The 16,786-nt window shown below is 38.5% G+C and overlaps 1 protein-coding gene across 1 annotated transcript in view; it reads right to left on the reverse strand.

The window, feature by feature from the left end:
* SUCLA2 (succinate-CoA ligase ADP-forming subunit beta) overlaps positions 1 to 15,408 on the reverse strand; it is a 406,626-nt gene extending 391,218 nt beyond the window's left edge. The window contains exon 1 of the mRNA XM_053705501.1: positions 15,265 to 15,408. Within this exon, the coding sequence (XP_053561476.1) occupies positions 15,265 to 15,339 (75 nt within the window). The 5' untranslated portion in view covers positions 15,340 to 15,408. The remainder of the gene's footprint in view (positions 1 to 15,264) is intronic.
* Between the last annotated feature and the right edge of the window lie 1,378 nt (positions 15,409 to 16,786).

The following is a 16,786-nucleotide window of genomic DNA, read 5'->3' on the forward strand; positions in this document are numbered from 1 at the left end:
TACGTCAGGCACTGGTTTAGACACCTTCTCAGTCAGGAAGGGCCTTCTCTGTAGTAGGCAGAGCCTCATTTTCGCGCCATTACTGCGCAGTTACTTTTGAGAGCAATACATGCAGCTGCATGTGTGTGGGTCTGGAATTAGTTGAAAAGGATCCTAGAAGGCTTCATTTGGTATCGTATACTCCCCTGGGTTTGGTGAAGTCACAGCAAAGGCTGGGCTGGGACTGTAAGGGGGTTAAAACTGTAAAAGGCTCCGGTTTCATCATTTTAAGGGTTAACAGCCTGAAATTTGGGGTGCAATGCTTTGAATGCTTTAAGACACTGTGGTGAAAATTTGGTTAAAATTTTACAATTCCTTCATAGTTTTTCACATATTCAGTAATAAAGTGTGCCCTGTTTAAAGTTTAAAGAGACAGTAACTGTTTTGTTTTAAAACGGTTTTTGTACTTTATTGACAAGTTTAAGCCTGTTTAACATGTCTGTGCCTTCAGATAGACTATGTTCTGTGTGTATGGAAGCCAAAGTGTCTCCCCCTTCAAATATGTGTGATAATTGTGCCATAGCGTCCAAACAAAGTAAGGACAGTACTGCCACAGATAGTAAAGTTGCCCAAGATGATTCATCAGATGAAGGGAGTAGACATAGTTCTACATCATCTCCTTCTGTGTCTACACCAGTTTTGCCCACGCAGGAGACCCCTAGTACTTCTAGCGCGACAATGCTTGTTACTATGCAACAATTGACAGCAGTAATGGATAACTTCATAGCAAATATTTTATCCAAAATGCCTGCATTTCAGAGAAAGCGTGATTGCTCTGTTTTAAACACTGTAGAGCAGGAGGGCGCTGATGATAATTGCTCTGTCATACCCTCACACCAATCTGAAGTGGCTATGAGGGAGGTTTTGTCAGATGGGGAAATTTCTGATTCAGGAAGAATTTCTCAGCAGGCAGAACCTGATGTTGTGACATTTAAATTTAAATTAGAGCATCTCCACGCACTGCTTAAGGAGGTGCTATCTACTCTGGATGATTGTGACAACTTGGTCATCCCAGAAAAATTGTGCAAGATGGACAAGTTCCTAGAGGTCCCGGTGCACCCCGACGCTTTTCCTATACCCAAGCGGGTGGCGGACATAGTGAATAAGGAGTGGGAGAAGCCTGGCATACCTTTTGTCCCTCCTCCTATATTTAAGAAATTATTTCCTATGGTCGACCCCAGAAAGGACTTATGGCAAACAGTCCCTAAGGTCGAGGGGGCAGTTTCTACACTAGCCAAACGCACAACCATTCCTATTGAGGACAATTGTGCTTTCAAAGATCCTATGGATAAAAAAATTGGAGGGTTTGCTTAAAAAGATTTTTGTACAGCAAGGTTACCTCCTTCAACCTATTTCGTGTATTATTCCTGTCACTACAGCAGCGTGGTTCTGGTTCGAAGAACTAGAAAAGTCGCTCAGTAGAGAGACTCCATATGAGGAGGTTATGGACAGAATTCACGCACTTAAGTTAGCTAATTCCTTTATTTTAGATGCCGCTTTGCGGTTAGCTAGATTAGCGGCGAAAAATTCAGGGTTTGCAATTGTGGCGCGCAGAGCGCTCTGGCTAAAGTCTTGGTCAGCGGATGTATCTTCCAAGACAAAATTGCTTAATATCCCTTTCAAAAGGTAAGACCCTCTTTGGGCCAGAATTGAAAGATTATTTCAGATATCACTGGGGGTAAGGGCCATGCCCTCCCACAAGATAGGCCTTTCAAGGCTAAGAATAAGTCCAATTTTCGTTCCTTTCGCAATTTCAGGAACGGACCGGCCTCCAACTCTGCAGCCTCTAGACAAGAGGGTAATGCTTCCCAGACCAAACCAGCTTGGAAACCGATGCAAGGCTGGAACAAGGGTAAACAGGCCAAGAAACCTGTTGCTGCTACCAAGACAGCATGAAGGGGTAGCCCCCGATCCGGGACCGGATCTAGTAGGGGGCAGACTCTCTCTCTTTGCTCAGGCCTGGGCAAGAGATGTTCAGGATCCCTGGGCACTAGAAATAGTCTCAGGGTTATCTTCTAGAATTCAAGAAACTACCCCCAAGGGGAAGGTTCCACATCTCTCGTTAATCTTCAAACCAAATAAAGAGACAGGCATTCTTACATTGTGTAGAGGACCTGTTAAAAATTGGAGTGATACACCCAGTTCCAACTGTGGAACAAGGACTGGGGTTTTACTCAAATCTGTTTGTAGTTCCCAAAAAAGAGGGAACCTTCAGACCAATTCTGGATTTAAAGATTCTAAACAAATTTCTCAGAGTGCCATCGTTCAAAATGGAAACTATTCGAACGATTATACCTACAATCCAGGAGGGTCAATTTATGACTACCGTGGATCTAAAGGATGCGTATCTACATATTCCTATCCACAAAGATCATCATCAGTTCCTAAGGTTCGCCTTTCTGGACATACATTACCAGTTTGTGGCTCTCCCATTCGGGCTAGCCACTGCTCCAAGGATTTTCACAAAGGTACTCGGGTCCCTTCTAGCGGTTCTAAGACCAAGGGGCATTGCAGTGGCACCTTACTTGGACAACATTCTAATACAAGCGTCGTCTCTTTCAAAGGCAAAGGCTCACAACAGACATCGTTCTGGCCTTTCTCAGATCTCACGGGTGGAAGGTTAACATAGAAAAGAGTTCCCTGTCTCCGTCAACAAGAGTTCCCTTCTTGGGGACAATAATAGATTCTTTAGAAATGAAGATTTTCCTGACAGATGTCAGAAAGTCAAAGCTTCTAAATGCTTGTCAAGTTCTTCACTCTGTTCTACGGCCTTCCATAGCTCAGTGCATGGAAGTAGTAGGGTTGATGGTTGCAGCAATGGACATAGTTCCTTTTGCGCGAATTCATCTAAGACCATTACAACTGTGCACAAACAGTGGAATGGGGACTATACAGACTTGTCTCCAGTGATTCAAGTAGATCAGAAGACCAGAGACTCACTCCGTTGGTGGCTGACCCAGAATCACCTGTCCCAGGGAATGAGCTTCCGCAGACCAGAGTGGGTCATCGTCACGACCAACGCCAGTCTATTAGGCTGGGGCGCTGTCTGGGATTCCCTGAAAGCTCAGGGTCTATGGTCCAGGGAAGAGTCTCTTCTCCCGATAAACATTCTGGAACTGAGAGCGATATTCAATGCTCTCAGGGCTTGGCCTCAACAAGCAAAGGCCAGATTCATAAGATTCCAATCAGACAACATGACGACTGTTGCTTACATCAATCATCAGGGGGGAACAAGGAGGTCCCTGGCGATGAGAGAGGTGACCAAAATCATCAAATGGGCGGAGGATCACTCCTGCCACCAATCTGCGATCCACATCCCAGGAGTGGAAAACTGTGAGGCGGATTATCCGAGTCGTCAGACCTTCCATCCGGGGGAGTGGGAACTCCACCCGGAGGTATTTGCCCAATTGACCCAATTATGGGGCATTCCAGACATGGATCTGATGGCGTCTCGTCAGAACTTCAAGGTTCCTTGCTACGGGTCCAGATCCAGGGATCCCAAGGCGACTCTAGTGGATGCATTAGTGGTGCCTTGGACCTTCAACCTAGCTTATGCGTTTCCACCGTTCCCTCTCATTCCCAGGCTGGTAGCCAGGATCAGACAGGAGAAGGCCTTGGTGATTTTGATAGCTCCTGCGTGGCCACGCAGGACTTGGTATGCAGACCTGGTGAATATGTCATCGGCTCCACCATGGAAGCTACCTTTGAGACAGGATCTTCTAGTACAGGGTCCATTCAAACATCCAAATCTAGTTTCTCTCCAGCTGACGGCTTGGAAATTGAACGCTTGATGTTATCTAAGTGTGGGTTTTCGGATTCTGTGATAGATACTCTGGTACAAGCCAGAAAACCTGTGACTAGAAAGATTTACCATAAAATATGGAAAACATATCTGTTGGTGTGAATCCAAGGGATTCTCATGGAGTAAGATTAAAATTCCTAGGAGCCTTTCCTTTCTCCAAGAAGGTTTGGATAAGGGATTATCAGCGAGTTCTCTAAAGGGACAGATTTCTGCTTTATCTGTCTTGTTACACAAACAACTGGCAGCTGTGCCAGATGTTCAAGCTTTTGTTCAGGCTTTGGTCAGGATCAAGCCTGTTTACAGACCTTTGACTCCTCCCTGGAGTCTAAATTTAGTTCTTTCAGTTCTTCAAGGGGTTCCGTTTGAACCCTTACACTCCATAGATATCAAGATGTTATCTTGGAAAGTTCTGTTTTTGGTTGCTATTTCTTCTGCGAAAAGAGTTTCTGAATTATCTGCTCTGCAGTGTAATCCGCCCTATCTGGTGTTTCATTCAGATAAGGTTGTTTTACGTACTAAACCTGGTTTCCTTCCAAAAGTTGTTTCCAACAAGAATATTAACCAGGAAATAGTTGTGCCTTCTTTGTGCCCGAATCCAGTTTCGAAGAAGGAACGTTTGTTACACAATTTAGATGTAGTCCGTGCTTTAAAGTTTTATTTAGAAGCAACAAAGGATTTCAGACAAACGTCTTCTCTGTTTGTCGTTTATTCTGGCAAGAGGAGAGGTCAAAAAGCTACTGCTACCTCTCTTTCCTTTTGGCTGAAAAGCATCATCCGATTGGCTTACGAGACTGCCGGACGGCAGCCTCCTGAACGAATCACAGCTCACTCTACTAGGGCTGTGGCTTCCTCATGGGCCTTAAAGAACGAGGCTTCTGTTGATCAGATATGTAAGGCAGCGACTTGGTCTACACTGCACACTTTTGCCAAATTCTACAAATTTGATACTTTTGCTTCTTCGGAGGCTATTTTTGGGAGAAAGGTTTTGCAAGCTGTGGTGACTTCTGTTTAGGTAACCTGATTAGCTCCCTCCCTTCATCCGTGTCCTAAAGCTTTGATATTGGTTCCCACAAGTATTACCTGATAAATTACTTTCTCCAACGGTGTGTCCGGTCCACGGCCCGCCCTGGTTTTTCAAATCAGGTTTGATAAATTTCTCTCTTTAACTACAGTCACCACGGCACCCTATAGTTTCTCCTTTTTTCTCCTGTCCGTCGGTCGAATGACTGGGGGGGCGGAGCCTGGGAGGGACTATATGGACAGCTTTTGCTGTGCTCTTTGCCATTTCCTGTTGGGGAGAATATTCCCACAAGTTATGGATGACGCCGTGGACCGGACACACCATTGGAGAAAGTAATTTATCAGGTAAGCATAATTAATTATATATATATATATATATATATATACACATACACACACACACATATACATACATACACAGGTAGCCCTCAGTTTACACCAGGGTTAGGTTCCAGAAGGAATGGTGGTATATCGAAACCATTGTAAACTGAAACCCAGTTTATAATGTAAGTCAATGGGAAGTGAGGGAGTTAGGTTCCAGGCCCCTCTCAAAATTGTCATAAGTAACACCTAATGAAGACTTTAAATACTAAACAGCATTATAAACCTAATAAAATCACACAACACAGAATATATAATTAAACTAAGTTAAATGAACAAAAACATTTGCTAAACAGCATTATAAACCTAATAAAATAATCACACAACACAGACTTCACTAGCACTTTTCTGCAAACAGTTCTTTCTATGCATTCCAGTCTGGACTGATTTATAGACAGAAAGATCTTGTTCATTTGAAATCTGTTCGAGCTCAGGTCTGGTCAAAGCGGACAGCTCCACCGACTGGCTATTTTAATAAATGCACTGCTTCTCAATGCTTTTCAATAGCAGTCACATGACTGGAAAAAAAGGTTGTTATTCTGAAACGGTGTAAATTGAACCGTTGTAAAACGAGGGGTGTGTGTATATATGTGTGTGTGTGTATATGTGTGTGTGTACCTTTTCGGCGCCAATAGAGATGGGTAGCTTAGATGCTGATTGGATCATCTATATTTTAAATACATTCCTTACATTAGCCTCACTATGTCTTGAGAAAGGCCCTTTTACAGGGCTGAAACGCATAGATGTGTTCGAAGAGAATTTGTGAGGCTTTATATCTTTCTAGGATATTATGTTTGGGTAAGTCAATTACCGATAAAACCCACTTTGAATATGCATTTGGTAGATTTCTTTTCTATTTTAGGTTTTATCTATATCCGGATCTCCAGCGCTTTTGACGTTAGGATTTATCACAACGGGATATCATCACATACGGAACCACTAGTCCAATTGGGACTATATCATTTCATATGGATCTGATTGGGACTTCAATATAGCTTAACAGAGTTATTAAAAAATTTTAGAGTGCCGGCACACATCAATTTAGCATAGTTGCTTTATTGTTTATAACTCAATCTTTTATTTGTATACAGTATTTTCAATTGCATCTCATTTATTTATCCAATTGATTTAATATTGGACACTATTGACACTTTCCACCGGTTCACTTATATATTTTTTTTGGCCTTTGTATTGGCTGTTTTTTTCCATTAACATTTTAATTTGTGTATCATTAACTTGAGCTATTTAGACTGTTTTACACCATAACACTTATAATTTTTAGTGTAACCACAGGGTATTATTTCTATGTAAAGTTTTTTCCACTTATTCTTTATTTGAAATACACGACGGTCTGTTTGTTTCTCTGGTACACAAGAAACGGTCCCATTGGTATATGTCCTATTTGGACTACTTTTATTCTTATTTTAGTATCTGGATCTGAAATAGCTTGATCTCTTTGTAATACCTGCTTAGATACTTAATGACATTATTGATGGTATAATTTTACCATTTTTAATAGTCTGTATTTACTATATTACTCTTTTTCCAATAATTTAAAATATACTTTACCTCTATTTGGTCTTTCGATGATATATTGTAGATCTATAGTAAGTTGTTAGTTTGATGCTAGATATATTTATTTACTTGACCTGTGTAATAGTATATATATATATATATATATATATATATATATATATATATATATATATATATATATATATATATATATATATATATATATATATATATATATATATATATATATCCGATACCATTTTATTTTTTTAAAGACTGAGTACAAGTACCGATACTTTTTTTTAAGTCATGTGACAGCGTCCCAAGCACAATACCGACTAATGAGTTAAGATAGCTTCTTTATAATTATGAAGAACTGTAACTCAAAAGACATTATGAAATAATAAAACAGTTTTATTTGCTTGTTGTCACAAAATTGTAAAAACTTGTAGAAATTTCACAGAACATGTTTATAAATAAAAATATTACATTAAAATATATTCATAATAACAATAAATAACAAATGTAATATCACAACCAACCAAAAGTGCAATACAGTAAAAAAAAATATACCAGTGCACTGTTTAAACATGGGGAACACTATGGGCTAGCTTACATTTGACTGGTAAGCTTTACCAATGCTCTCATTGCATGTCAAACTCCATTAAATTCTATTGAGTTTGAAATGTGAACAGAGCATTGGTAAAGCTTATATATCAAATGTAATCTAAATCTAGTCCTATTATTGCCAGATGTGTGTTCATAGGAATTAACTTAATTTTTTCTATGAACACTCTTCCTGCAATTATATAAGCTAAGGATGTTCCTCAGAGTACAGTATGTTTTGAGCATAATTGTGCAAGATAAGAAATAAGAACTAGCAGTATAACAGGCAATCTAGCAATTATAATCATTTTTCAAAAGTTAGTGGCAAGTTCTTTTTAAGGAACAGAAGCATCTCTGTATGTTCAGCTATACGTCTGTTTCTGCTATCAGTAATGTTGTTTGATGCTAAGCTGAACAGTCTTTCACTTTCAGCACTACTACATGGGGCAAAAAGATCATTTTGGGCCATTTTAGCCAGAGCTGGAAATCTCAGTTTATTATCTGCCCAGTACTTCAGGGGTTTGTCTGAACGAGGTACAGTGATCTCTCTTACAATAATACAATACAACAGCAATTTGTATTGGCCGAACAGAAGTGAACCATTTTTAGTTGAGTCTCCACTACAGCTTAAAATTAAAGGGACAGTCAAGTATAAATTAAACTTTCATTATTCAGATAGGACTTTTAATTGACTTTCCAATTTACTTTTATCATCAAATTTGCTTTTTTCTCTTGGTATTCTTAGTTTAGTTTAGTTTAAAGGACCAGTCAACACATTAGATTTGCATAATCAACAAATGCAAGATAACAAGACAATGCAATAGCACTTAGTCTGAACTTCAAATGAGTAGATTTTTTTATAACAAATTTCAAAGTTATGTATATTTCCACTCCCCTTGTACCATGTGATAGCAATCAGCCAATCACAAATGCATATACGTATAGTCTGTGAATTTGTGCACATGCTCAGTAGGATCTGGTGACTCAAAAAGTTTAAATATAAAAGACTGTGCACATTTATTTTAATGGAAGTAAATTGGAAAGTTGATTAAAATTACATGCTGTATCTGAATCATGAAAATTGAATTTAACCTGAGTGTCCCTTTAAACTAAACATAGGTAGGCTCATATGCTAATTTCTAAGCCTTTGAGAGCTGCCTCTTATCACATGCTTTTTAAATCTCTTTTCAACACAAAGACAGAAAGTACACGTGGGCTATATAGATAACACTGTTCAGGCACAGAAAGTTATTTAAGATCTAGCACAATACAATGCTAAATTTAAGACAATAGATAATAAACAGTCATGTGATCAGGGGGCTGGAAGAAGGTTCCTAGATACAAGGTAATCACAAAGGTAAAAAGTACATTAATATAACTGTGTTGGTTATGCAAAACTGGGGAATGAGTAATAAAGGGATTATCTATCTTTTAAAACAATAACAATTCTATGGTTGCCTGTCCCTTTAAATGGGAACTTGCAGTTTGAAAAAACTCCACAAGATAACGTATGGGTAGGAAGTGGAGGTATCGGTATAAGTATCGGTGCATTTGCATGAGTACAAGTACTCGTGCAAATACTTGGTATCGGCACAGATACCGATACTAGTATCGGTGCAACCCTAATAAATATATATATCTCAAAATAACAAGAGTATTGCATTGAGCAATGATACTTTTTTTTATTGTTTTAACTATACATTTATAAGTTGACAAGCTTTTGGAAGAGTTCCTTCCTTTATCGAGTCTAAAGCAATACTGACCAATTCAATGGAATTTACAGATTATATCTTAAAACACAGAATAGCTAAAAAGACGGTGCAGGGAGAGGAGGAGGTGTTGTAAAAATCATGAGGGGGGCTTAGGTAACAGGCAGACAGTGTCCAGTGTAGTAGAACAGACAGGGGAAATATATAGCTTTACATAGAGCATATTCTGACCGTTATATATCAACATTGAATCAATATCTATAAAGATGTGAAATTGTATATACAGGGGGAATACAAAAGTTAAAAAAGACAAAAGTGTGGACATAGGCTTACCTGTGTACCTATGTATAAAGAATGTGGAATATACAATGTAATTGACTAAATTAAAGTACATTACAAAAAATGTAGTCAATTTAAATCTAATCTGGACTAATACGGCTATGTATGTATGTATGTATGTATGTATGTATATATAAAATATCTCTATCATATACCTATAACCTAGTGATCGGCCAATGATAATGCAAAGATCTCCTTGTAAAATATGGTCAGAGATATGCAAAAAATATCCTTTGCAAAGTGGAAACATGTAGCATGATGCAAGTTTCTGTGGTATAAAACATTTAGTACCTAAAATGCTGCTTTAGGCTCTGCTTTAATATAAGTACTGCAATTCTTCCACTTATGCCAAACAAGAGAACATTTCTAGTCATAATTACATATCCAGAGGCCTTTTGGGTTAATATAAAGTGCTACTTTACAGAAAGCTGATTGGACTCACAGAAAAACAGCCTCAAAGAGGATAGCTGAAGTCACATTTAAAAAGGGACAGTCTATTCCAAAATGTTCATTGGACAGATAATCCCTAATTACCCTTTGTGGGGGTTAAAACACATAGCATTGCAGAGTAGCTAGCTATTAAATAACATGCGGTAAAGAAATAGAGCATGAAATCTTATTATAATGTCCCTTTAAGCTCAGGGTGGAACATGACCATGGTTAAAGAGACAGTCAAGTCAAAATTAAACTTTCATGATTCAGAAAGGGCATGCATTTTTTAACACCTTTCCAATGTACTTTTATCATCAAATTTGCTTTGTTCACTTGGTATTCTTTGTTGAAAGCTAAACCTAGGTAGGCTTAAATGTTAATTTCTAAGCCCTTGAAGGCCACCTCTCTAGAAAGTGCTAGTTCATGTGTGCCATATAGATAACATTGTGCTCATTCTTATGGATTAATTTTTGAGTAAGCACTGATTGGCTAAAATGTAAGTCTCTCAAAAGAACTGAGATAAGAGGGGAGTCTGCAGAGGCTTTGAAATAAAGTAACCACAAAAGGTAAAAAAAAGTATAATATAACTGCGTTAGTTATGCAAAACTGGGGAATACACAATTCTGGAGTAGACTGTCCCTTTAAGAACACATTTCTCAAAGCAACAGTGTACTAAAAATTATCCCAAGGAAAGTAAAGCATCCAGAATGTTTCAGTGCTTGGGAGAAGTTTAAATAAAAAAAAAAAAAAAAAAGGGAGGTATATAACTCCCCCTACCACTACCCCATGTGAAATGTTAAATATGTATAATGTTTTTTGTATGGATTTTCCCGCTTTGTTCCATTGACTGTTTGCGCATGTGCAAGCCTGCCGGTGACTTCATCACAAATGTAATCACTGAGCCGAGCAGGATAAATACTCAGCCACATTCATTCTTCAGCAGAAGTGAATAAGCCTTTTTGACGCCCAATAAAACTACAGGCACTGCCAATTATAAATAGTACACACATGTTAAAGGACCATTAAAGTGAAGGTAAACTTTGGTGAATGAAAGCCCATTTTTTATAAATACTATTAAAAACAGGGGCACTTTCATTCATCAAAGTTTACAAAGCAGCCGTTTTGATTAAAAACAGCTTCCCCCTCCTGAAAATCCTCTCTTCACACGTCAGCAATGACTAATCCGGCTTCCTCCAATCACGGTTTTCCCCCCAGGGGAGTCATTGCCTGAGGCCATGCTGAGATTGGAGGAAGCCGGATTAGTCATTGCTGACATGTGAAGAGTGGATTTCCAGGAGGGGGAAGCTGCTCTGGCTGTGAAAATAAAAAAAAAAATGTAAGTTTTTAATCAAAACGGCTGCTTTGTAAACTTTGATGAATTAAAGTGCCCCTGTTTTTAATAGTATTTTTAAAAAACGGGTTTTTATTCACCAAAGTTTACCCTTCACTTTAAATTAGACATCTCAACAACGCATAAAATGTTTCATTATTGAAAGTGAAACATTATAGCAGTATACATTCATTATTTATTTTGCTTCCTTTTGCTGTACATCTGAAATTTGCACTTGTTCCACTTTCTCCCAGGGAGGCTTGGGTTAATACTTTTAGCTAATTTTACGTTAGCCATTTAACTCCCCCTCCCCTTCATCCCTTACTTTGTCTGCAGTCATTTGCTTTTTTTAAGGTTGATTATCAGTTGTGCAATAACTATCCATGACAGAAAAAAACATTCTTTGCAAGAGCTGTGGGCATATTAGTTATTTGAGGTGTGAATTGTGTGCGTATATGTATAGCTATTACATGCAGACAAGATATGAATTTATGTCTGTTTGCTTAAATACCTATTAAAAAAAATTTGTATTAATAAGTAACTAAGTGGAATCAGTGCTAACCCACTTTAAAGGGAATAGAAGAAGGCTGACTACCCCCGTCTCTCTTTCCTTAAAGGGACACTGTAGGCACAAAATAACTAATCGATGCTGCAAAGAAAATCATATATTAAATATTTTTATAATGCCCTATCTGTTTCAATTACTTACCGTTTAGAAGATATTTGGCTCCGAATTTTTCAACCTTTCCAAACCCACTCTGTTTTTCATTATGCTCGTTGTCCAATCCGGGCTGACAACACCGGTTGGAAGATGGCGACCTTTATTCATATTGCGCATGCGCAAGATACCGCAACGTCATTGCTCACGTCACTCTCTGTATGTCTGATATGTATGCAGTAGACCCGTTCTATCGATCGCGGATCAGAAGAGTTTGCTGCACTGTTAAGGTAAGTTCATTGCTTGCGTCCCTAAATTAACGAGCAATTAGCTTCATACAATATAATCTCCCTAGAATTAACGAGCAATGTTAGAAAAGTTTTAAACATGATTTGTTAATAAAGACCAATATATACAGTATAGTATAAACGATCTCATATTTATTTTTTATTTCATGCAATAGATCTATTATGGATTGTATACAAGTGAATCTCCCTAGAAAAAACGAGCAATTAAAAATAAACTATGTAAAACTAATTGTTTATACGGATCAATATATGAAGTATAAACAATCTCTTATTGATAAATAACTTTATTAATACATTTATATTGGTAAATCTTTATATTCATATATGTAAGTAAATAGTATTACATTTATAGATATAAAGATATAAGGCATTGAAAAATTCTACAGTTTCGATTGAACATAAAATGGCTTGATAACAGATTTCATGGATTCAGCATAACAATACACAAGCATGAATCCAATTAACATATGGGCAGTTTCGGCTTCAGACAAAACAAACACGCATGCACAAACCGTAGTAATCCTCTGATAATTATATGCATAAAATAGGGCTAGGATAGGTTACTGATTTCAGATATGAACTGCCCATATTGGAGGGCTGGATTAGGTGACGTCAGGATTAAAAAATAAAACTTTTTTATGCTGTTATTCAGCTTCGTTTGAATCTGAAAATAGGTTAGTGAGTTATTTATTATATCTTTATTTTGAAATATGGGTTCCGTTTTTGGTCAAAAATCCAAAAGATAGTAATCCTTTAACTGTACATGTGAAAACAGAATAACTGTTTATTTTTGTATATGAAATAACTGGTTTGTTCTTTGACACCTCAACCCATCAAAATGGGTTGAGCTTGCAGGGAAATCAGATCTCCCTGTCTATATTTCTGTGCACACAAATGCTTCCTTATCTTTATCTCTGTTTATATACAAAATCCCAATACTTAGAGCAATGAGAAGTAATTAACATGTTCTACTTATCTACCCTACCTGCCAAGAATAATTTCTTCTGCTGGCTATGTTTGCACAGCTTTTCTATAGCCTATATACTTTAACGGACAGTGTACTAAAGAATTGTAATTGTTTAAAAAGATAAGTAATTCCTTTATTACCGATTCCCCAGTTTTGCATAACCAACATAGTACTTTTTTTACATCTGTGATTACCTTGTATCTAACCCTCTGAAGACTGCCCCTTATCTCAGTTCCTTTGACAGACATGCATTTTAACCAATCAGTGCTGACTCAAATAACTCCGTGGAAGTGGGTATGTTATCTATATGGCACACATGTACTAGCACTGTCTAGCTGTGAAAAACTGTCAAAATGCACTGAGATAAGAGACGGCCTTCACAGGTTTAGAAATTAGCAATTGAGCCTACTAAGAGAAAACCATGAATACCAAGAGAACAAAGCAAATTTGATGATAAAAGTAAATTGGAAAGTTGCATGCCCTATCTGAATCATTAAAGGTCAATTTTGACTAGACTGGCCCACACATCTTTGAATAAAAACATATTTGCAATATACATGTATTGCAGGCTTTGACAAACCTGGACACTAGGACACCACTGGCACCTTAAAATTTAACCTGGTGCGACTTGAACTTTTTGAGGCTTGCGGCAGGTGCTATATGCACAGTATGATGTGCAGTCAGCTTCTGAGCACTGCCCTTCCTGCAATTATCTGTTTAACCGTTGCTGAGGTAATAGGATTGCAATGGCTAGAGCAAATGTGCACTAGCAGGTTGCATCCAATATACTTATGTTTTTGAGGGGTGGGTACTACCGGCAGCCGGCCCTGAAATGGAGCCTTAATAGGATACCAGGGTTGTTGAAAGTTGGGCTACTAGATTTTTAACATATGTGCTTGATAATTAAATGTTCTAACACATAAGAACATTTAATTAATGCCCCTTTAAGTTAAATCTGTTTAAATAGATATTGAACTAGAAAGAAATGCTTGTGCATGCACTACTGATACTCATGAATAAAAATTACTCAGTGACAGATAACTGCTCTAGTGCTGGACAGAGGCACATCTCCATAAGTTATACTTTTTAACATGCCTTAATTTGAATGCAAATGAAAAAATAAACCCCTTAAATAACTATATATGGAATATAAACTTGTCTCTATGATCTAAACACAGTTTTAGCAATAATTGGAATACAAAATACTACAAATAGTTAATAGTTTAAAACAAATTGGAAACGCAGTGCCATGATATATAGCAAAGATTTTTGTTATGCCTTTAAAAAAACCTGCCCAAAATTTCAATCAGAATTGGCATGACATGGCACAAAGCAGTTCTCATTTATAGCACACAAAATAACCGGTCATAACAGTTTTTTAAGAAAGCTTTAAGCTGCCAGAGTTCGTGTGCCCTACCACATGATAACTGAAGAAAAACACAAGAAGATGCACTTAGAACATCGCGTAACTACTGAGAGATGCACAACTGACAACGCTAAAAATATGAAAAAGGTCACAAAGACCCTTTGGTTTTAGCAGGGCAAAATTTCTTAGATGTCAAGACAAGGACACTCCTCAGCAGCAGTACACCCCCTCCTTGACAGCATCTCCTCGCATGACCCCGCACACTGGCAACAAGAAGAACGCAAGTGTACAGTGTACCGTTACTAGCAGAATGACCATTTCGTTATAAAGCGGGCGGTGCAATTTTGTCTTGCACTTCTGTCAGACAGTTTTAGTTTATACTAACATTTTATCTCACTGGCTGGAAGAAGAAAAAAAGTATTGCAACGAAATCCCTGTCTGGCAGCCAAGGAGTTAACATTACGTACAGAAGCCAAATTAGTGACAATTATATTGCAGCTATAAACTGCAGCATGGACTGCGGTTGTAGTGTCTCTACAACTGACAGTTACACCTGTTACTGCTTGTGCAAGTAAAACGCTTCACACAAAACACGGAAAAAGCTGTATGGTGCCAGCACATGCACACAGGCTCGAAACAAAACTTTATGCTCATCCACCAATAGAGGTGACTCGCCAGGTCCCCTGTCTCACGTATGAGGGGCCCAGAAATGTCAAAACATTACTATGGCAGCTACTAACGAGTTTACACGTCTCGCTGTCATTCCTTTGTCTTCCCTTATAGATCAAGTACCTGAGCGGCAGAACTCAGAACTGCCCTGCTCCTTAGACCCACTGACAGCCGACTGTACATTATGGAGGCCGCCATGTTGTCTGTGTCAGGAACACCTCGACTTTCAGTATATCACGCAGGCGCCCCACAGCCAATATCATAGAAAGGAAGGAGGGACCAGAGCGGCTATGACGTATTAGTCCATGATGTAGGTGGAAGGCTACACTTTATTGTACTAATTATAAATCCTTTATAGCACCTGGAACTTGATTACTTTCCCTGTAATCTTTCCTGAAGATTCACTTTTGTGATAGATCTGTCAACGCCATAGTATTATAGGTTAACCGCTAGAGCATTTTTGTTTTCATTTGACTAAGCCTAGTTAACTAAATTGTATTTATGCTAGGAGTAAGCCAGTGGCTGACGATCAAGTAAAACACTAGAAGTTATATTTAGACTAGTTATATGATTAATATCAGAAATAGGAGTCATGGCTCTTAGGGTTTGTCAAGCCCTGGAATGTCCAGAATTCAGATAACTTTTGGTAGCCTCTACAGTCCTGGCCAAAAGTTTTGAGAATGACACAAATATAAATTTTAACAAAGTCTGCAGCCTCAGTTTTTATGATGGCAATTTGCATATACTCCAGAATGTTACGAAGAGTGATAAGATCAATTGCAATTAATTGCAAAGTCCCTCTTTGCCATGAAAATGAACTTAATCCCCCCAAAAAACATTTCCACTGCATTTCAGCCCTGCCACAAAAGGACCAGTTGGCATAATGTCGGTGATTCTCTCGTTAACACAGGTGTCAGTGTTGACGAGGTCAAGGCTGGAGACCACTCTGTTATGCTGATAGAGTTAGAATAACAGACTGGAAGCTTTACAAGGAGGGTGGTGCTTGAAGAAGGCTTCAGGGCGCCCAAGAAAGTCCAGCAAGTGCCGGGAATGTCTCCTAAAGTTGATTAAGCTGCAGGATCGGGGCACCACCAGTGCAGAGCTTGTTCCGGAATGGCAGCAGGCAGGTGTGAGTGCATTTGTACGCACAGTGAGGCAAAGACTTTTGGAGAATGGCCTGGTGTCAAGAAGGGCAGTAAAGAAGCCACTTCTCTCCAGGAAAAACATCAGGGACAGACTGATATTATGCAAAAGGAACAGGGATTGGACTGCTGAGGACTGGGGTAAAGCTATTTTTTCTGATTAATCCCCTTTCCGATTGTTTGGGGCATCCGGAAAAAAACCTTGTCCGGAGAAGAAAAGTTGAGCGCTACCATCAGTCCTGTATCATGCCAACAGTAAAGCATCCTGAGACCATTCATGTGTGGGGTTGCTTCTCAGCCAAGGGAGTGAACTCACTCACAATTGTGTCTAAGAACACAGCCATGAATAAAGAATGGTACAAAAACATCCTCCAAGAGCAACTTCTCCCAACCATCCTAGAACAGTTTGGTGACGAACAATGTCTTTTCCAGCATGATGGAGCACCTTGCCATAAGGCAAAAGTGATAACTAAGTGGCTTGTGATATAAAACATCAACATTTT

Source organism: Bombina bombina, chromosome 3 (genome assembly GCF_027579735.1).
Source record: "Bombina bombina isolate aBomBom1 chromosome 3, aBomBom1.pri, whole genome shotgun sequence".
NCBI lineage: Eukaryota > Metazoa > Chordata > Amphibia > Anura > Bombinatoridae > Bombina > Bombina bombina.